This window comes from Seriola aureovittata, chromosome 5 (genome assembly GCF_021018895.1).
Source record: "Seriola aureovittata isolate HTS-2021-v1 ecotype China chromosome 5, ASM2101889v1, whole genome shotgun sequence".
In the NCBI taxonomy this organism is placed as follows: Eukaryota; Metazoa; Chordata; class Actinopteri; order Carangiformes; family Carangidae; genus Seriola; species Seriola aureovittata.
In genome coordinates, this window is record NC_079368.1 from 28,353,169 (window position 1) to 28,373,137 (window position 19,969).

General features: G+C 41.5%; 2 protein-coding genes and 11 non-coding genes across 13 annotated transcripts; 1 reads left to right on the forward strand and 12 right to left on the reverse strand.

Annotated features, from left to right (window-relative positions):
• Positions 1-5,405: 5,405 nt before the first annotated feature.
• LOC130169040 (taste receptor type 2 member 40) lies at positions 5,406-7,670 on the reverse strand. The gene is given in 3 exon segments (XM_056375442.1): positions 5,406-6,443; positions 6,445-6,902; positions 6,905-7,670. Coding segments are annotated over 3 exon segments (960 nt in total). The 5' UTR covers positions 7,272-7,670; the 3' UTR covers positions 5,406-6,308.
• A 250-nt stretch (positions 7,671-7,920) lies between these two features.
• Positions 7,921-18,205, forward strand: cfap157 (cilia and flagella associated protein 157). The gene is made up of 8 exons (XM_056375441.1): positions 7,921-8,198; positions 9,174-9,445; positions 11,896-12,049; positions 12,180-12,426; positions 15,460-15,560; positions 15,811-15,961; positions 16,843-16,989; positions 18,088-18,205. The coding sequence occupies exons 1-7, from the start codon at positions 8,116-8,118 to the stop codon at positions 16,927-16,929; spliced, it is 1,095 nt and encodes a 364-aa protein (XP_056231416.1). The 5' UTR covers positions 7,921-8,115; the 3' UTR covers positions 16,930-16,989; positions 18,088-18,205.
• Positions 10,183-10,254, reverse strand: trnac-gca (transfer RNA cysteine (anticodon GCA)). Its single transcript has one exon. It is a non-coding gene; the product is annotated as a tRNA-Cys (tRNA).
• Positions 10,684-10,755, reverse strand: trnap-agg (transfer RNA proline (anticodon AGG)). The gene has a single exon. It is a non-coding gene; the product is annotated as a tRNA-Pro (tRNA).
• Positions 11,134-11,205, reverse strand: trnac-gca (transfer RNA cysteine (anticodon GCA)). The gene has a single exon. It is a non-coding gene; the product is annotated as a tRNA-Cys (tRNA).
• Positions 11,622-11,693, reverse strand: trnap-agg (transfer RNA proline (anticodon AGG)). Its single transcript has one exon. It is a non-coding gene; the product is annotated as a tRNA-Pro (tRNA).
• Positions 12,480-12,551, reverse strand: trnac-gca (transfer RNA cysteine (anticodon GCA)). The gene has a single exon. It is a non-coding gene; the product is annotated as a tRNA-Cys (tRNA).
• Positions 13,520-13,591, reverse strand: trnap-agg (transfer RNA proline (anticodon AGG)). The gene has a single exon. It is a non-coding gene; the product is annotated as a tRNA-Pro (tRNA).
• trnac-gca (transfer RNA cysteine (anticodon GCA)) lies at positions 13,970-14,041 on the reverse strand. The gene has a single exon. It is a non-coding gene; the product is annotated as a tRNA-Cys (tRNA).
• trnap-agg (transfer RNA proline (anticodon AGG)) lies at positions 14,178-14,249 on the reverse strand. The gene has a single exon. It is a non-coding gene; the product is annotated as a tRNA-Pro (tRNA).
• On the reverse strand, positions 14,446-14,517 carry trnap-ugg (transfer RNA proline (anticodon UGG)). The gene has a single exon. It is a non-coding gene; the product is annotated as a tRNA-Pro (tRNA).
• On the reverse strand, positions 14,781-14,852 carry trnap-agg (transfer RNA proline (anticodon AGG)). The gene has a single exon. It is a non-coding gene; the product is annotated as a tRNA-Pro (tRNA).
• On the reverse strand, positions 15,699-15,770 carry trnac-gca (transfer RNA cysteine (anticodon GCA)). Its single transcript has one exon. It is a non-coding gene; the product is annotated as a tRNA-Cys (tRNA).
• Positions 18,206-19,969: the final 1,764 nt, after the last annotated feature.

Below are 19,969 nucleotides of genomic sequence, written 5' to 3' on the forward strand. Positions count from 1 at the left end.
TATATGGGAAAACAGAATGGGGGAAAGTTTTACTTGTGTGCCGTCATCCCAGTGTAAAGTCTATTGGCAATGAGCTAATGTTGGCTGAGTTGTGGCCCCTCCCATTTTTTTTTTTTTTTATTAACTGTGCACAGGTTAACATGCTAACATGCTAAACGCTACAACACTAAACATTAAAATTTAACATGTCAGAATTACATGTTAACTGTACGTACAGTATGTTACCATGGTAACATTAGCCGAATTCTAACTGACTGTTTCCACGGTAACTGACATCAAAGATTTTCCAGAGATGCCCCAAAATATTCTGAGAAGAGACAGAGATTTTAGGATATTTCCTTCACTCACGTTACCGGAAAACAGACCAACTTTTGATGCTAGAGTAAGATCGGTTCACAATATCTGGCGGGTTTTTATCTCAACTTCTCCTTTATCACACACACTGATCCATTCATGCACTTTACTGCTCAGACTGAAATATGAACCTCTGGAAAACGCTCATATTTCATACTGCTTAGTATTCCAGGGTAAATGAACCATTCATTATCCATGAACACGATTTTGTTGTTTGAAACATAAATATCCATATCTACATGATAATCATCCCAGTGAAACAGCTGCAGGTTATATCCAGGTCTACATCTACGTCGTTTGCCATCCAGGTGAAATCAAGCCGAAAGATCTTTTCAGATGAAAAGCCTTGTGGTTTCCATCTTGTCCTGAAGCAGCAGCTGTCGGTCCGGTTTGAATGGGAGCTTCGATGTGTTTATCAACACGCGCGGACTTCACTGATGAAGCTCAGTGTTTTTCTCTTTTGGTAAAAAAATGCAAAAAAAAACCATAAAAGAGTCGCACAACGAAAAGTGCACAGCGTGGCATTCCAGTGAGCTAATGCCGAGCTGGTGTTTGCGTGTGATGTGTGTGATGGGGGTTTGTTCATTCCAAGGGTTTGACTTGGTTCACCCGCCCTACATCTGCCCGTGTGCACGCCTTAGCGCACACGTCCCCACAGAGTTCAAACTGTGTCAGTGGACTTCATTTAAAGACTTGGACATGACAATTTAAAGGTGGGAGAAGCAGGATTGCGTCCACAATTACCACAGCTGATAGGCTAGGCTCGGCAGATAAGGTGTTAAGGTGAGGGAAGGTGTGGACTTAAAAGAACAGTTTGGTATTAATGACATTCATATCATATCATTGATTTGAGTTTATAAACGTTATAGTTTGAATCAGGAGCTTTGGTATTTGGATGAAGTAGCTAATGAAAAATAAGATGGGCTGAATATAAACAGTGTCAGTGACATATTTAATCAACATTTACATAGATATACTGTAGATATTAGATCAGACTCGGTATTTGCAGATATTAGTATTTAGGGACTCAAATCATGATCAGGACCAAAAGCACTTGATCAGGAAATCCATAACGTTCATATCTTATGCAAGACAACCACCTGTTGTTTTTGCTGCTTTTCTGTCAGATTTTGTAACCCTTTAATTGAGCCAGGCTGTTTCCGGTCTTTGTTGCTCAGCAGCTGCTCGTTCTAAATTCATATTTACCACAGACATGAGAATGATATCTCTACTTTGTTCTAACTTTGAGTGACTTCTTCCCAAGCCCAAAGATTAAAATTATATCATAAAAATTGTGCTGCAAATTAGCTCGTTTATTTTCCTGACAACAGATACTTCAAAGCTCCAGGTTTTCTTCTTCTTCTGTGTTTTATTTGAAGTGTTGATCCATAAGAAGATATAAAAACCATCTCAGTGTAGTTTCACATCTCCTCTCTCAGGCTTCTCTCTGGAGCTCTAGTAACAACAGGTCGGTGAGCCAATCAGAAGAGAGGAGGCTCTGAGCCTCTCTTCTGATTGGCTGACTGTTTACTGAGTGATCCAATAAAAATAAATCAGATTTCAGGTAAAAACACTCAGAGAAACCAAATCAAGGTTTGGATGGTGGGTCCAGGTGGGCGGGGCTTGGTGACTGCTTTGTTGTGACATCACAAAGTTCCAGAAGTCCTGACGGCTGGTTTTAAGGCTCAGTTTCTGAATACAGGCTGTGTGCATTTCTCTGTGGACTGAGGCTTTGATACTTTCACAGTCTTAATATAGAAGCTAGAGCTGATCTATAGTCACACTACACATGCACAGAGACCTTTAGACTATATGGGACCTTTAGATCATCCATCAGCAGCCAATCATGTGGTGTAATCAGGAGGGAAATCTACGTTTGGCAAATTATAAATTGTTTTGGACTCAGTAAAGTTAACATTTTGACTTGGTGCTTGTTGAACTCGACATGGGAATTGGATATCCAAAATTTGAGACTTGCATGTTTCGCTTCCAAACAATTGTTTCCCGTCTTTTGAGCATGAGTTAATGTGCATGTTTCTGCAAAGTGAAGTATTCACGCTTAGTGATGCTCAGTGAGGGGAGGAGAATCTTCCTGTTGGTTTCAGGTGATTGAAAAGAAGCAGAGTGTAACACTGATGTGAAAATACTTAACCAAGAGTTTCCTTCATGGCTACTGAAGGCGTTATCTTGATTTCGTAATGTCTCTCCTGTACTTTGGAAGAATTAATGGCAGCGCATTAATTCCCCAGAAGCTCACATATTAAGAAAATTAAGAAACTTTCACCGCCTCAGAGTTGATGCCTAGATTGGTCTCTCTCTCAAATAAATATCTTTTAAGACTCAGTGACTTCCTGAAAAAGCTGGTCCTATTTTCAGCGGCGGATGAATCCACATTTGGTGTTTTTCATAGTATTTTGAGGCTCAGAGGAATCAGATGTACTTGTTGGTATATATTCACTGTTGGTTTTGGACTTTTCATTGTTGTTGACGACAGACGTATCCTTTAACGAACTTTATTAAAGTATCAAGTGGCTGTTTGGCGTTTGCAGGGTGGTCCGGTGTCTGGTCATAAAAGAGGTCACAGGTTTGATCCCTGCCACAGCCAATGTGTCCATCAACCGCCATGTGTCCCTGAGTGATACACTGAGCTATTGTGTGCGAGCTCAGAGTATAAATCTCAGTCGTGGACAGAAGAGTCGTCTTGCTTTTTACAGCAACATGCAGCTGTAAAAGCGACATGTGATATATAAAGTCTGAGCTGAAACATCCAACATGCGTTCTCTCGGCAATAGATTCATATCTGGTGACTGACTCACGTCTCGACTCCGTCTCAGATCAACTGTTCCACATCACAGCGGTACTCTGCCCATCATACTTAACGAAGGGCTTAAGTCAAATCATAGGCTTCCTGTCATTAAGATACCTCCTGTTTAAAGTGAAACGCTGACCCTGAACAAAGTTTAGCCTAAATCCGCTGCCTGAGAAACCCATTTTTCATACGGCTGGTTATGGGTTCGTGTCAGCCGCACTTCTCAAAACAAAGACCACATGTGTCCATTTAATGCAAACCAGACGCGTGGATGGGAGCGCCCAGCCTCCAGCTGCCTGCCTCCTCCAAACCGGCCGGGTGGAGCGCTATCAAAAATGGCCCTGGAGGGGGGTGAGGGGGATCACAGCGGGGGTTATTAGCGGGTTTGGAGGCATTAAACCTCGTTCTCTCCTCTTGCCGTGACCCCGGCTGACCCCTGGCAGCCCTCGCCACAACAAAAAGGGCGAAAAGGGGTGAAGGCGGAAAGACAGGAGATCAAAACAGAGCCGGGGAAGTGTGCTGCTGCTGCTAATCTGGGTTTTCCTTCAAGGATGTCATGCATCAGCATCTTCTGCGGTCGAATAATGAGTTTTCCTGTTTTGAGTTTACATCAGCAAATGTTGATTTGCTGCAATTTCTGTGATAAAAAATAAGTTTGATGTTGTGGGTGGTCAAGGGTTTCGATTGCCAGCATGGTTGAAATCTTTTGCATTTCAAAGGATTTTTCACTTTAAAGCATTAACTGTGGCGCTAAGATAAAATACCTGCGGCTGATCCAAAATTCCCATAAATCCATTATAAAAATTACTTTTATAAGAGGATTTGCAGTGTTGTGCTGGCCTGTTTTACTTAAAGGTGATTCTGTCTTCTATCTTTATAGTGTGTCCTGAATATTTTAATGTTTATGTTTCCAAAACTTTATTTTTCACGACAAAATAATGAGAAAAACAACCGTTTAAGAATCTGACAAAATAATCCAAACTCAGGATCCACTTAATAGCTTTTGCGGCGCTTTCAACCACATCACGTAGTCTTCATCACCGATTAGAGTTTACTCAGTTGTCATGGAGACTGCCCGCATGTTTAAAAACCTTTTTGGCAAAGCCAGTAAGTGGACCTTGAGTTGTGATTGTATCATCAATCTACTACTTCCCAGCTCAAGAATGAACTTAAGTAAATGTTTAGACAGCGCCGTAAACCTTGTTGACACTTATTACAGGTGTTAAAGCTATAAACAGAAGCATGATCATACAACTGCATTAACTAATATTGATTCATCAACAGATTCCTGTTGATAGTTAGCAAAAAACCTGATTCTTTTCCTTAGTTTTAATAATTTTGAGGTTTTTTGTTTTTTTGTCAAAACATTTCTCATTGATTTATGAATATTTACAAAGCAAACAAATAATTAATTAATTAATTAATTAAGAATGTAATTGAGGTCATTAATCCATGATGGAAATAGTTATTAGTTGTAATACTACGAAATAGTTTAAAAATGAGCTGCAGCTCAACCAGCTCCAGGAGTAATATCCTGCTTACACATTAAAGTATGAATAATAATACTCTAATTATGTAAAGTATAATAACTAACAGTCAGAGTGGACATTTTTCTGCACTGACGACTTTTATTTTTGATACTTTAAGTACATTTTGCTGATTATACTTTCATACTTTTACTCCTAGTAACATTTTCAATACTTTAAAGTTTGTCCGTGGAGCTCGTTGTGATTATTAGTGACGACAAACTGGTATTTCTGTCTAAATCTCTTCAGATAGTGAATCGCTGGATGATCTGCTCCGACTGGTTGCATAAATGTTCTAAAATTACACAAACCCTTCCTGCAGCCCTTTAGCATAATGGTATTCTGGGGTTGGTGTTGAGGACATTGTGGAAAAACATTCAGTAAGACAGTTTGATTAATTGTCACAGCTGACCTCTTTATATTTCATAACCATCGTGTTCTTGCAGCTCCAGTTGGCTGCATTCCAGGTGGAGGTGAGAGAGTTTCCAACTGTCTCACAAATATCTCTGCGCAAACAAAACTGTCTTTCACCACCAGGTATGACTTCAAAACATGAACTGATGTGAACTGAGAGGGGTGATGAGGAACCTGCGACCTTTACTGACCTCTGCTGGTGATGATCAGGAACTGCAACAACACAGGAACTGCCTTCACACACACATTCAACATTTGTTTTCTCTTGGCAACAGCGGGGGGAAGATGTAGGGTACGTATCCTTTACACAAGTAAAAGTATCAGTACTACAATGTAAAAAAAATTATTAAATTCTTAAAACTGACGCATCAGTATGTAACATTTTACTGTTACTGTTCGGTAACCCAGATTCAAAACCTAGGGGTCGGGAGGGGTCACAGCATGAGTCTGAGGGGTCGTGAGAAGAAAAAACAAACTTCTAAACTAATCTGTTTTCAGTTTTTGAACCATCTGAATAGTTTGAAGAAAACCTCCAACTCTCAAACTCATAGACGTTTGAAACGTGACACATGATCCTTGCTGCTGGAAAAAACGTTTATTTTATTCCATAATAATGAAATCTATCATGAGTTTTAAGGTAGTATTTTAATCTTTAGAGTAACTAGTAGATACAGCTGTCAGATTAATGTAGTGCAGTAAAAAGAACAATATTTCCCTCTGACATGTAGAGCAGTAAAAATATAGAACAGGTCCAGTTTCCTTTGTAAAGCTCTAAGAGATACTGATGACCTGATGAGTCTTCACAGGCGTAAGCCAAAGTGGCTTCATTCTCAATAGCTGTGGTCAAATGAATTGAAGGTTAAAGATTACAGGAATGTCAGATTAATGATTTCAAAGTTCGGGATACTATAGTATTTATCATATACATGGGTATGTTGATTAAAACTGGGATAAGCCTCATAACTGGGATACAGATGTTCAAATAAACATCCAGTGATGTCACAGGCTCCTGTTCAACAGCTTGTCGGCGCCCAGTACCAACTCTGCTGTCCGTCCCATACGATGTGAACACAGCTTAAATCAGTAAAACCCTGTTTCAGATAAGTGAAGAGTTAGAGCCGTACAGGACATAATCCATAGTACAGAGTGTGAAGATAATTAGAGAGTATGCCGAATGCTGTATATGTCACTCAAGTAAAACTCAGTCAAACTCCACTCTTATCTTCAGCACTCCGGGCCGATGTGTTCGTGTTCGTCCCGCTGCAGATCAGCACTCTGAGCTTCTCTCTCAGGTTCTTGTTGGAGCAGGTGAGGAGGATCGCAGAAGCCGTGCAATAAAAAAGACAAGCCAAGGAAGAGCATGTCCGCGCTCAGCCCAGAGGCGAAGATCGCATGGAAGTAGTAGAGGGAGATGGTGAGCAGCGTGGTGAGGTAAACCCATACCAGAGCGACCGTCAGCCTGCAGACGAGCAGGTACGACTCTGCAGCGTGAGAACCGCTCTGCTGCTTCCGCATGGACAAGCTGTGTTTGCAGAGGTAGACGACCAGCCTCAGTGAAGTGGGGAGCATGATCATCAAGGGCATCAGGGCGAGGTAGCAGATGAAGATGACCACATAGACGTTGACGACGACCCAGGCAGGAAACAGGGGCTTCCTGATGACACAAGAAGCTCTTTCTGTCATGTTTTTTGGAACAAGAGTTTTGCTTTGGGATTTGAGGTAGAAGAAAGGGGTGAACATCACGCAGGAGGTCAGTAAGGTCACACCCAGGAAGACGTTCAGGATGATCGAGATGTTTCCTTCAGCGCTCTGAATATAACTGAAGAGAAGCTCAGAACCCTCATGCAGTAGAAGACGCTCAGCCAGGCCACGGACCAGAAACTGACGGAGCTGCTGCTGAGCCACACGAACAGGACGACACAGAAGAAGAAAGGTAAGTCCGGCCAGCAGAGCACCCCAGCCCAGACCGAGGCCACGAGGACGAAGGTGGAGATCTGCAGCAGGACGTTGCCCAGCGAGATGAAGCAGATGATGACGGCCACGGTTTTCACACATCCGGACCTCCACTGCTGCACCAGCATGACCACGAGGTTAAAGATGTTGGCGAGCGATCCCAGGACCAGCAGGAGGGCGGTGCCGCACAGCTTCAGATCAGCAGAGCCAAACATGGTTGTAGAGGCCCAGCGGAGATGGATACTGTTGCATTCCTCTCAGCTTCAGAGCAGAATGATATGATCAGGGTCCTTACAGAGGAAATAAAAATACGCAGCATGCAAATCTGTTCCTGTGAATCACTGGTGAATGTTGCTGCATATGAAAATAGAAATTAGACATCACTCAGATCAGCCGCCTCGCTGCTTTGTTCATTCACAGCACAGATCTTGACTATAAACTGAGCAATTACATAGTGTCAGGTTGACCTGACGTACGGGCTGAGCATATATGAGTGCTTTGTTTTGTTTATGACCGTATCTTTGTGTGTATATGTGTCTGTAACTGTTGCCGTAGTGATGTTGCTGTTATTTCATCCACACAGCAGCAAGTCCTTTACTGGCATTTGCATTTCAGTAAGTTGAATTTACATTTTCTTAATATTTCTGATGTAATCCAGACTAATTCTCAAAGAGCAGCACAGAGACCACTGTTTCTGATTTTAAAGCCTAAACACATTCACTTTACAGCGTTTCCACCTTTAATTTCTGTCAGGATGAAAGTGATTCATCTGAAGAAGACAATACAGTGTTCAATAAATAAATAAATAAATAATAAATAATGAAATAAATAATAGTTTGAAACGGAAAATTGACAATGGTTAGTTTATTTGTGTGTAGCAGAGAACTTTACGAGCTGTCCCTGAAGGCAGCATTGCCTAGCAACAACGTAGTTAGCTAACTTCTTCCTCAGAGGAGATTTTTCAGTAAACTTCGAAAATGTCCTGAATGAAGGATTAAAAAAGCAGAGATAAATATCAATGAGCCAATAAATATACGGGGGAAAGATAAATACATAACTATGGCGGATAAAATCGGTTCTGATAACAAAGAAAAGTCGGTATATTTGGTACAAATTTGGTATCTTGATGAGCAGTTGGAGAGGTAAGACTGCTAACGTTCACTGCAGAGCTAACGTAACTTCTCTTTTTGTGGGAATAATTTGTCAACTAACAGTTTCTTTCAACACTGAATGATGTATAAATGCAGATATATATCTTAGTTTTTATCTAATATTTAAAAAATCTCGCTTTATTTTAAGTCCTTCAGTTAGCCAAAGTGATGTTAGCCAAATTAGCAATAGCACTGTGTTAAGATAGCCACCATGCTAAATAAAGAAAATGCTAATAGGACCAAATGTATAACTTCAATTTAGACTGCTGGGAAGGAAGTGTGTTTTTATTGCACGAAGCGCTTTAGCTAAGGCTGCAACTAACTATTAACTATTGTCATTGTCTATTAAAATGCTGATTATTTTCCTGATTAATTGCTTTGTCTTTAAATTGAAAACTGCTGATTAGTATTTCTCAGGGCCCAAGGCCATGGACTCAAATAGCTTTTAAAAAAAAAAATCAAATTATGATTGTAAAATTCAAAGGTATTCAGTTTACTGTCATACAGGACAAAGAAAAGGAGCAATGAATTAATATATAATAAAAATAGTTGCTAATTAAGGTTTTTTTTTTTTTTTTCAATTATTTCTTTCCCCATGTTAAAGTTCCTGTAATTGATAGTTTGAGTCACATTTCTTTTGTAAAGAAGTGCAAAATAAAAAGATATACTATATGGCATACTATAATATGTGGTGGATTAGCCTCAAAGCTTTTAGCTTTACTCACCTCATTTAAGTTTTACTGACATGGTTTCACAAAGTAAAACGGATATATAGAATATATATTATCACTATATTTCACCTCACTATTAATGTCATGCTTCTGTCTCATATTTAGCATGATAAAAACTCTCTGATAGAGGATGTAGTCAGTGCAGTCAGAATTTAATTTTAGATACGCTATTCACAGCAAAAAACCTTTTCTATACAACCCTAAAGCCCTGATCGTGTCCCTCTTCATCCTGCAGATGTCAGCTTAAATCTGACGAGCTGGAGAAACAGAACAAAGACCTCTCCTCTGAGTACAGCGCGCTGCAGAAGGATAAGAAAGATGTCACTGAGCAACTGAAACGTGCCGTGGCTGCAAAAGAGAAGAAGGTGGAGGAGTTGGCGGAGCGGCTGGAGAGTCAGCAGATGGCTGCTGAACAAAGCAGAAAAGTCCTGGAGCTGCAACACAGGCAGGCGATGAAGGCGCTACAGGAGCAGTCTGACAAACTGAACTCGGACACCACGATGCAGGGTGAGACAATCATTATGTGTGATTGGAGAAAATGTTTGTTACGCTTTTTTTCTTTTTAGATTTTTCTTCTTCTACTCTCTTAGAACAGATTGAATGTATGAGCTTTATATTGCAGTGACAGCACTCGGGGAAACAGAAACTACTACAACAAATTATTATTATATTCATTACTGATTAAGCTGAGTATTTATATTTTATAGTATATTCATTAAGTGTTTGATAAACAACTTAAATGATTAAGCAATTTTGCTGTTGTTAGAGGACAGGACAGGTGATTTATGCGGTTATGTGCTTGAGCAGACAAGTATTTGAAGGCTCTGCCAATTACAATGACTGCATGAGTCCAAATAACGGGTTCATCCAGGATTTGAACCCAGGACCTCTCACACCATAAGCAAGAATCATATCCCTAGATCAACAAGCCACTTGTGTTGTGTAATTTATGTCACAAAAGATCTGACAGACCCTGGTTTTTGACAGTGTTTATTTTTATTGTAGCTACTCTAACACTCATTATAACATCAAGTGTAAACATGTCATATGTCATAATGCAAGAGAAGAGTACAGGAGTTAGAAGTGAATAACGCTGCTTCCAGTTTGTCTGTTGCTTTTTGAAAGTTAAAGCCTTTATTTATACACAGGTTGTCAAACATTGCCTTTATTTATCATGCATGACATAGATGACATCTTTTGGAAATTGGCAGCATGTCTGTTGTGAAGTGCCATAAATCTGGCACAGGGGGCATCCGGATTTGAACCGGAGACCTCTTGATCTGCAGTCAAATGCTCTACCACTGAGCTATACCCCCACAGTTCAACAATCACATCCCTGTCTGCTGATGCGACAGAACATGTCCCAGTGTTTGTGAGAGAATGATGTGCAGAAGTTGGACTTGAGCAACGTTACACTGTAATACTCAGAACATTCAGATGCCTCAGATTAAATGTGTTTCTTTAGACAGGATATATGGGACTATAGGCTCATCACTTGTTCAAAGCGGTTTACAACACTCAGCAGGTGAGCAAACTTTAGACAAGAACACCAGCTGTTAATGAACACACACAGATGAATGTGTGGTTAGGGCTGGTTTGCTTTTCTTCTGCCTCCTTCCTCCTTCAACTAAAACAAACATTGGGCTTATTAGAGCATATTGTGTGTCAGGAGAAGGCTTGACCAAGCAGCTCTCACAATTTTGACACATATTTTTAATTCAGAGGTGCTTGAATGACCAAATGATGGGCTCGTCCGGGATTTGAACCCGGGACCTCTCGCACCCTAAGCGAGAATCATACCCCTAGACCAACGAGCCACGTTAATCAGTTAATTTATGTAAACAAAAATCTGACAGACCCTGTCTATCTAGTGTTTATTTTTGTTGTAGCCACTGACACTCATTATAACTGCGACACAGTACTAAACCTGAGAGCCACTCATATTTGAAGTGCACAACACCAACTCTTTACAAACAAATCATGTGTCTTAATGAAAGAAAATACTGCAGGACGTAGAGGTGAATAACACCTCTCTGTTTAACATCACGATGTTGCTTCCAGTTCATCTGTTGCTTTTTTGGAGGTTAAAGCCTTTATTTGTATTCAGCCTGTGAAATATTGTATTTGTTCATCATTTTGGACATAGATGACAGATCTTTCGGACGGTCTGTTGTGAAGTGCCATAAAGCTGACACAGGGGGCATCCGGATTTGAACCGGAGACCTCTTGATCTGCAGTCAAATGCTCTACCACTGAGCTATACCCCCACAGTTTCTGCTGAAGGTGTATCATAGTCCGTTGCGTCTGCTCGTTTGCGTTCGACATGGTGAACACCCTACTCGCGTAAAATTATCATTTAAATAGGGCGGGCTCAATCACTTTTGCACCTGTAGTCAATTGCGCTGTTAATCTAAGTAAATCACCCGCAAGCCCCAAACAGACAGCATGCGCAATCTATCTGTGTGTGCACGCAATTTAGCGCTCTTTATTTAGTAAATCAGGCCCTAAGAGAGGTTAAGTTGGTTTTTACTGTAATTGGTCGATCATAGTTTATATAATGGTGCAGCATTGAAATAACACAACATACTAGTTCAACATATTCACAGACAATCCTCATCTTACTGCATTTCTTCCAACTTTCATGTGTTGCTAATGACCATCACTGTACCTTTATGAATAACGTGGGCTCGTCCGGGATTTGAACCCGGGACCTCTCGCACCCTAAGCGAGAATCATACCCCTAGACCAACGAGCCACTTTTTACAGATAATTTATGTCAAGAATCTATTTTGATTCACTATACTTTAAATTCCTGTGCGTGATTGTCTGTTTTGGAAAGTTGCCACAATATGTGGGACGCAACCCCAGAAGACTGACGTGGGAAATGTGTGGTGGGGGGGGGTTTCAACCACACTTTGTGTGAAGCATCTTCTCCTTGTTTACTCTCCTCCTCTCAGTGACAAAGGTGAAGCAGCAGAAGCAGAAGCTGATGCAGCTGATGCAGCAGTTGTCTAATACAAAGTCTCTGGAGAAGCAGCTGGTCAGTCAGAGGGAAGAGCAGGAAGCTGCCATCCACAACCTGAAGATGGGAGTAGTGTTGGAGAGAGAAATGTAAAGTCAGAGAGCAGAACATGTACATCTGCAGAGGAAGTTTTCATACTTTTAATGTTGGCTGTTGATTTAAAATGTCAGTCAGTAAACAGCAAACGTTCACGTGCACCTTCCCGTCCTCCAACAACAGGATGGATGATAATATACAGAACACTGTGGACGACTGCGTTCAGAGGGAGCTATCGGACATTCTTCGGGTGGAGAGAGCTCAGCACGGCGAGAGGTTGGAGTGGATTCAGTTCCTGCAGGATGAGAAGGCGCCACTGCAGAGGGAGAGGGACGCCCTGCAAGACAGAGAGAGAGAGCTTTACGTCAGGAAGGACAACATGAAGGAAGATCTCAAAAGGATTGTCAAGGAGAACCTCATGCACAAGAAGGTAAGAGCACAACAACTAACGATGTCTGCACAGCGGGGACATAAATCCAAGACAGGGAGCATCCAGAATTGAACTGGAGACCTCTTGATCTGCAGTCAAATGCTCTACCACTGAGCTACACCCCCACCTCTGGTCCAACTGTTTGTTGTGTTTTCACACAGGAACTGGCCTCAGTGTTCATCAGAGAATATGTGCAGCTAAATATCCTGTAATTGCATCTAGTGGCCACAGTGGCTGCTGTTCAGCAAATGTCCCAGCAGTTGTAGTCTGACCTTAAAAAACATACAAATGTCTTGGTTAGTATGCAGTGTTTGGACTAGATCTCAGATAAGTCTTTGTGTGGCTCTGGCTGAGCCTCAGTTTGAAGCCCGTGATCGTCTCCGTTTTATATGTGTCTTTGTAACACCATTCATTTGATTAGCAGGACCAACCTTCCTCCACCTGGGGGCAGCACACTGTTGTAATATACAGCATGGTCCAGTTGTGATGAGAACTGAGCAGGTTAAACCACCATCAAATGAGTGGGGTCAGACATAAAACAGCCTGAGAAAGAACAGCCAACCACAACACAGAGCGAAAGCAAAGAGAGAAAAGTTTGTGCCACAGAAAATAAACACAAAACGATGAAGAGAGAAATGGACAGATTCGTTTTCCTTTGTGGAAAACAACTGAAACCTGATCGATCAGCTTTGTTATTGCTTCATGAGATATGTGTCTTAAACATGTTGTGTCAGTTTACTGTGGTCCTCCTGATTGATTGAGTGACTACCACAGGACGAGACTGTGGCCTCAGTGCTCCTGTTGAGTTTACGATTAGAGTGAGTCGGAGAAAGATACAAAGAGCTCATCTGTTATCTGCTGTTCTACGACCCTTTTGAAGATCTTCCATTTACAATTTATGTCGGTGTTTATTCCCAGTGACGCCTGATATATTAATATCTAATACACAACTTGTGATTTTAAAAAGTTAAAAAGAAAGAAAAAGAAGAAGTTGAGAAAGCTCAAACAGTTTTTAGTTCGACTAAAGTCAAATTTCCACTCCAGACATCTCAGATTGGTTCATTTGAATAGTAAAGACATATTTACAAACAATGGGCTCGTCCAGGATTTGAACCCGGGACCTCTCGCACCCTAAGCGAGAATCATACCCCTAGACCAACGAGCCACGTTTATCAGTTAATTTATGTAAAGAAAAATCTGACAGACCCTGTCTATCTAGTGTTTATTTTTGTTGTAGCCACTGACACTCATTATAACTGCGACACAGTACTAAACCTGAGAGCCACTCATATTTGAAGTGCACAACACCAACTCTTTACAAACAAATCATGTGTCTTAATGAAAGAAAATACTGCAGGACGTAGAGGTGAATAACACCTCTCTGTTTAACATCACGATGTTGCTTCCAGTTCATCTGTTGCTTTTTTGGAGGTTAAAGCCTTTATTTGTATTCAGCCTGTGAAATATTGTATTTGTTCATCATTTTGGACATAGACGACACATCTTTCGGACGGTCTGTTGTGAAGTGCCATAAAGATGACACAGGGGGCATCCGGATTTGAACCGGAGACCTCTTGATCTGCAGTCAAATGCTCTACCACTGAGCTATACCCCCACAGTTTCTGTTCGAGGTGTATCAGTCACTGAGTCACTGAGCTCTGTGAGGACACGACCACAACAACCGTTTCTAATTCTAACATCTTAGACTTTATCATTTAAATAAATATGTGAAGCCCAAAGTTTAAATTAATGGGCTTGTCCGGGATTTGAACCCGGGACCTCTCGCACCCTAAGCGAGAATCATACCCCTAGACCAACAAGCCACATGTGCAAGATGTTTATGTCAAGAAACATCTGGCAGACTCTGTTTATCGGTAGTGTTTGTTTTAATTGTAGCCACTAACGCTCATTATAGCATCAAGGGTGGCACTGCAACACGGTAATAAGCTTGAGCGCCACTCATATTTGAAATGCACAAGTACAAAACAAACTCTTTACAGACAAACACATAAAAGGAATGGGCTCGTCCGGGATTTGAACCCGGGACCTCTCGCACCCAAAGCGAGAATCATACCCCTAGACCAACGAGCCACATGTCCTTTAACTTTATCTCAAGAAAAGTCTCAAATTCTGAGCTGGGCTTTTAAAGTACAACACAAAATTTTCACACACACAAAAAAAAAGATTTGTTGTCTCACATGTAGTAAAGTGTTGTCTCAAATCAAACACTGCTGCTCTGCTCTCTCTGGAAATGACAATCACAAAAAGTGACCACGGCTGCTTCGCTCGATTGATTTGAAAAATTCTCCTATGTAATCAAACATTGTTGAAGGTGATGTGTCATTCCAAATAATGGGCTCGTCCGGGATTTGAACCCGGGACCTCTCGCACCCTAAGCGAGAATCATACCCCTAGACCAACGAGCCATGTTTTCGTTTTATATATGTCATCAAAAGATCTGACAGACCCTGTCCATGTAGACACGTGTAACATGCCAGGATCTACAAAAACACTGCATGTACCCTCACCCCAAACCCAACAGGAAATGAGATATTTTGAATGTACTCTGCAATTTTGGTGCAGTTTTGCCATTTACATGCATTGGAATTTAACTTACGCCTCTTAAAGAATTAATCAGTTCGACATCATATTCGGTCATAATAATCTTGAGACTTTTGCGAAGCTTTTTTCAGTCAAATGCTCTAACACTGAGCTATACCCCCACAGATTGACCGCCACATCACTGTCTTGTGGATGGACAGGACATTTGGACGGACGGTTATTTTCTAACTTTTTGATGCAGACGAGAGGCAAGCTGTAGCTTATTTTCCTTTTCGTGGTTTACTTTTCTTTTTAATTCAGTTTTCGGTTGGCCCCTCGGGATCAGGGCGAGTCTTTAAAAAGTTTGGGTGGGAAGGTGGGAACAGGATCTTCTGTCTCACTGGTCTTATTCTTCTTCAGCCCCAGTTGACACCTTTAAAACAAAAAGCTAGAACTTCCCTCACTCTGTTCGTCTTTATTTGAGTTCATCAGGAAGTGGAGCAGCTGAGGAAGACGTGGCAGCAGCTGATGGAGGAGCATGAGGACTGCAGCTACACCCACAGCTACATATTGGCTCAGATAGAGGAGCTCAGGTAAATGTTTCTTTGTCTGTCCATACACAAGACTCACACCAACTGTTTCAATCCTCAAGATTTCCAATTTTGTGTTGTTTTATTTGTATATCGTCTTGGGTGGAGAAGCCAAGTTATTAAGTGCCATAAAGCTGACACAGGGGGCATCCGGATTTGAACCGGAGACCTCTTGATCTGCAGTCAAATGCTCTACCACTGAGCTATACCCCCACAGTTCAACCAGTCAGTTATTGTATCACTCTCTTTTCAGAGAGCAAACAGCCTTCGTGTCCGACATGTGCTGTCAAAAAACAGATGAGGCGGATCAGCTGTGGACCGAGCTACAACAGGAGAGCAGCAGGAGTCAGCAGCTGGAGGGCGTCAAGCAGGAAGCAGCCATCATCCTCAGACACATCATGATGGTAAAAACACTGTCTGGACCGGCAGCATCAGGACAGCTGCTTTAGTTCCTGCTGCAGAATCTGATTTGCTGAAAATGAAACTTTGCAGACTCTCTGCCCTGGAATATCTCAGCATCTGTGGGAGCTGTACTCCGGAGGGGGAGGATGATTTACTGGTTATTGGGTCAGTTTTAGTTCAGGATGGTCAGACATCCCATTTACTTTCTGCTGCTCAGGCAAACATCCATTGATGCAAGACGTTTCCAGATCCTTTCTTAGGGATCTTTAAGAAATAAATTTAAAAAAAAACACTCCAGCCACGTCAAATATTCTATTACAAGAAATGTTTTGGATTCAAAAAAGTTTTTTCCAAAGGAACTAAATGTTCTTAAGGATCGAAAATAAAAATACTCATACATAATTTCCCCTTTCACAGTGATATAATGCTATATCAGTTCTAACACTGTGTTATTTTAAGTAATGCACCGTAAACAGTTTGTTAATGTTGTAGCTGGTGTAGTAGTAGTAGTAAGTAAGTAACTAAAGCTACAACAGTAGTGAGTAAAACGTGTAATGTTTCCCACACTAAATGTAGCTGAGTGGATGTATAAAGCAGCACAAGACAGAAATACTCAAATAAAGTAAAAGTACCTAAAATTATATTTAAATACAGTACAGAGAAGCTGCCGAACCTTTCTGCATAAATCCAAACTCACCACTCTGAACCTTCAAAAATATGCATCTGTATTTACTTTACCCACAACACAATCAGGCATTTCAAGGCATGTGAAATATCACTACTACAGACCATTTAACCTTCCTGTTGCATCTCCATAACAGCTGTTTCAGCCAATGAGATCCTTTCGGATTATTGAAGCTCTGGCGTTCTCTGTCCTCTGCAGGACTCAGTGAAACCATCCGACACTCAGTGGAAGATGCAGAGGCTGCTGCAGATCCTGGAGAGCACCGCCCCCCCAGGGAGCAGCTGACGCCGCTGAGAGGAGCAGTCGAGGACGGAGACCTCAGACCTCCGGCCACAAACCAGCCAGGTACTGAAATCACTCTGCACTGGGCCGTGTCTCTTAATTTCATGACTTGTGACCACATGGGTGTGAACATTGGCAGCTGATTTCCTGTTGGGAGAAACGCACAACACTCTGCAGCTGTTTCCTCACAGCAGCACAGCTGGATGATTCCCACCAGAGCCACATTAACTGTTAACTGGTCTCATTAAAATACTCAATCGACAGTGAAATCCTCTTTAAAAAAAGGCTAAAGTTAAATGTAAAGTTTTAAACACATAGTGAAATAACTTATAATCCCGTTTCCCTGCTGTCCCTTCATATACAGCACCGTGCAAACGTTAGAGGCCCTTTAGATCTTAGTTTAAATTCTTAATCATTACGCAACACCGTCAGGGAGGCGTCTGATTGGTCCCAGATTCATTCTGCGGCAGGACAATGAACCCAAACATCCAGCCAGAGTCATAAGGAAATATCTTCAGAGACAAGAAGAACAAGGAGTCCTGCAGCAGATGGTCCGGTCCCCACAGAGTCCTGATCTCATCTGCATTCAGATCATCCAAAAACATTCCTTCTTCGCCTGACCTGTTCTCATTGTTGTCCTCATACACAGAGCATGCTTACAGTACAAACAGCAAAGAACTCACTCTCTCTCAGTGGATGTATTTCCATAGTTTACCAGAACAGAGGACACCAGATGGTGTCGGTGTCCTGCTCCCTCAGTACAGACGAGACAGATTCATGTCTTTGTTTGAGGATGAGAAATGATCCAAACTGAAAGATAGTCACATATTTTTCTCAGAGGTTGGCGGTGACCAAAAACAGAGCTAAATGCAGAGTAAATATTATAGAGTAACATTAATCTGGTGGCCAGAAACAAGTGAAACGATGAGTGCTGATGCTGGATGTTTAAATAAGCAACTGTTTGCCAAGAGGTTTTCAGCTTTATAAGGTAACGATATGTCAGTGTTGTGTTCACAGTGTGTTTCCGCTGCAGCCAATTGCCAAAAACAAATGTAATCAATTAAGAATAAATAAATAAAAATACACCATAATTGTTGTTTTTTCCGTTTTCATGTGTAATTGGTTCTTTGTGTAAATATTGTTGCTCCGTGTGTCCCTCAGGAGACTCAGCCCTGTCGACCCGGCTCCTCAGCAGATTGATTCAGAGGCCGGAGCCGCTGAACCAGCCAGCAGTAAGAAACCACCACCTCATTTCAAAATAAAGGTTTTACTCACTTTAGTCCTGCTTCTGTTCTGACCACTGATCTGTTTGTGTAGATATGAAAACACTGCAAAGTATTTTTTGTAACAATTAGACTAATTTATTTTAATTAATTGATAGTTTAAAACAGTGAAAAATGCCAGTCCAAAACCCAAAGATATAATATTTTAAATTTGTTTGTGTAAATAAATAAACTAAAAAAAAAACTAAACTAGAACCAGAGAATATTTTTAATAGATAAATGACAAAAATGTTTAATTGGTTGTGATTTTATTGTTAAACTACTAGTTTCAGCCCTACTTAATCGTATTGATAACAATTATGTTTATTAGAAATATGATTAATAATGTAATGTTGTTTGAGCCATGAGCTGGTTGATATAAGATCATTGTTGTGAGGAGATTTAATCATCTGTATCCATGTGATCACTGACTGTATGTCGGGGCCTGACTGTTCAAATGCCCTCTGACACACGAGAGACCAAACAAACTTTTCCTTTCCCCTGAGTAAATCAGTGAGAGGTGCCACAAAAGTTCCTGCAAAAACTTGTGTAAGAGCCAACAAGGCCGGGAAGACGCATGAGCCCTTTTTTGGTAGCTGGCTCTGGATGATGCTTTACAGCCTCCACCTTTGCTGCGACGGGTTTCCTGCCCAACCACTCGGCCGAGGAAGGTCACAGTCGCCCTCTAACCGCGAGCCTTGCCTCCGCCAAACGAATGAACAGCTCTCGGATACGACTCGGGTGAGTTTCCCAGCTACGCCACATCATCATCCAAGTACACTGCACAATCTTGCAAGTCCCCAGTAACGCGGTTCATGAGACGCTGGAAAGTTCCACAGCCTCAAAGGCATCACGGTATGTGAATAGAGACCAGACTGTGTTATAAATATCTCACGCACTCGCTGTGACAAGGGAACCTGCCAGTATCCTTTCAGTAGGTCAAATTTGCTGCAGAATTTAGCAGAACCCACCTGAAAGGAATCTGGCTTGGTAACAATTATTCACCTTTGCCAAAGTCAGTGCAGAAACGTGGTGTATTATCAGCCTTTGGAACTAACAAGCAGGGCGAGGACCAGCTGGAAGAACGGGGCTCTGCGATGCCGTTTTCTAGCATGTACTTCACCTCTGCCTCCAACTGTTCACGTTTGTTCTGCGTTGACACGATACAATCTCTGCTTGATGGGTTTTGCATCTCCAACATGAATATCGTGTTCAGTCAAGTGGGTTCGATGAGCCCAATCAGCTTCAGAATTAAACGACCCTGCATCAACTCTTGCTCGGTTGGACCCAACTCCTCCTCCTCCCCCCCTGGACAGGTGTGAGGAAGGCTCAACCTGTACTGGACCAGGTACACAAGCTGCATGAAGCTCTTCAACATCTGGCCGTTCAGAAAAGGGCTTTAACAGAGTCACGTGGGAAAGCTGAGTGGGTTGGCTACAGCTGGGAATAGTAATAATATAGTTTTGCTCTGAAACGTGTTCTTCAAACATTTCTTCTCAAATAAACTGTATCAAGATAACTTCCACTCTCTCTTTCATGTTTATGGCCAACATCAATTTTGAAATATTCTGCTATTTCCAACAGTTGCTCTTTTGTACATTGATCCAACAGTTTCTCAGGAGGAGAAGCCAAAAGCTCCATAACTACTCAGGTGTGTGTGTAGAGAACAGTGAAAGATGCTGTATTCTATTATAATATAGAATATAGACATAGAAATCACTACACAGCCATTAGTGTCCATTAACACCCAGTGACGTTATCTATGACGTTACCTCCGGTCA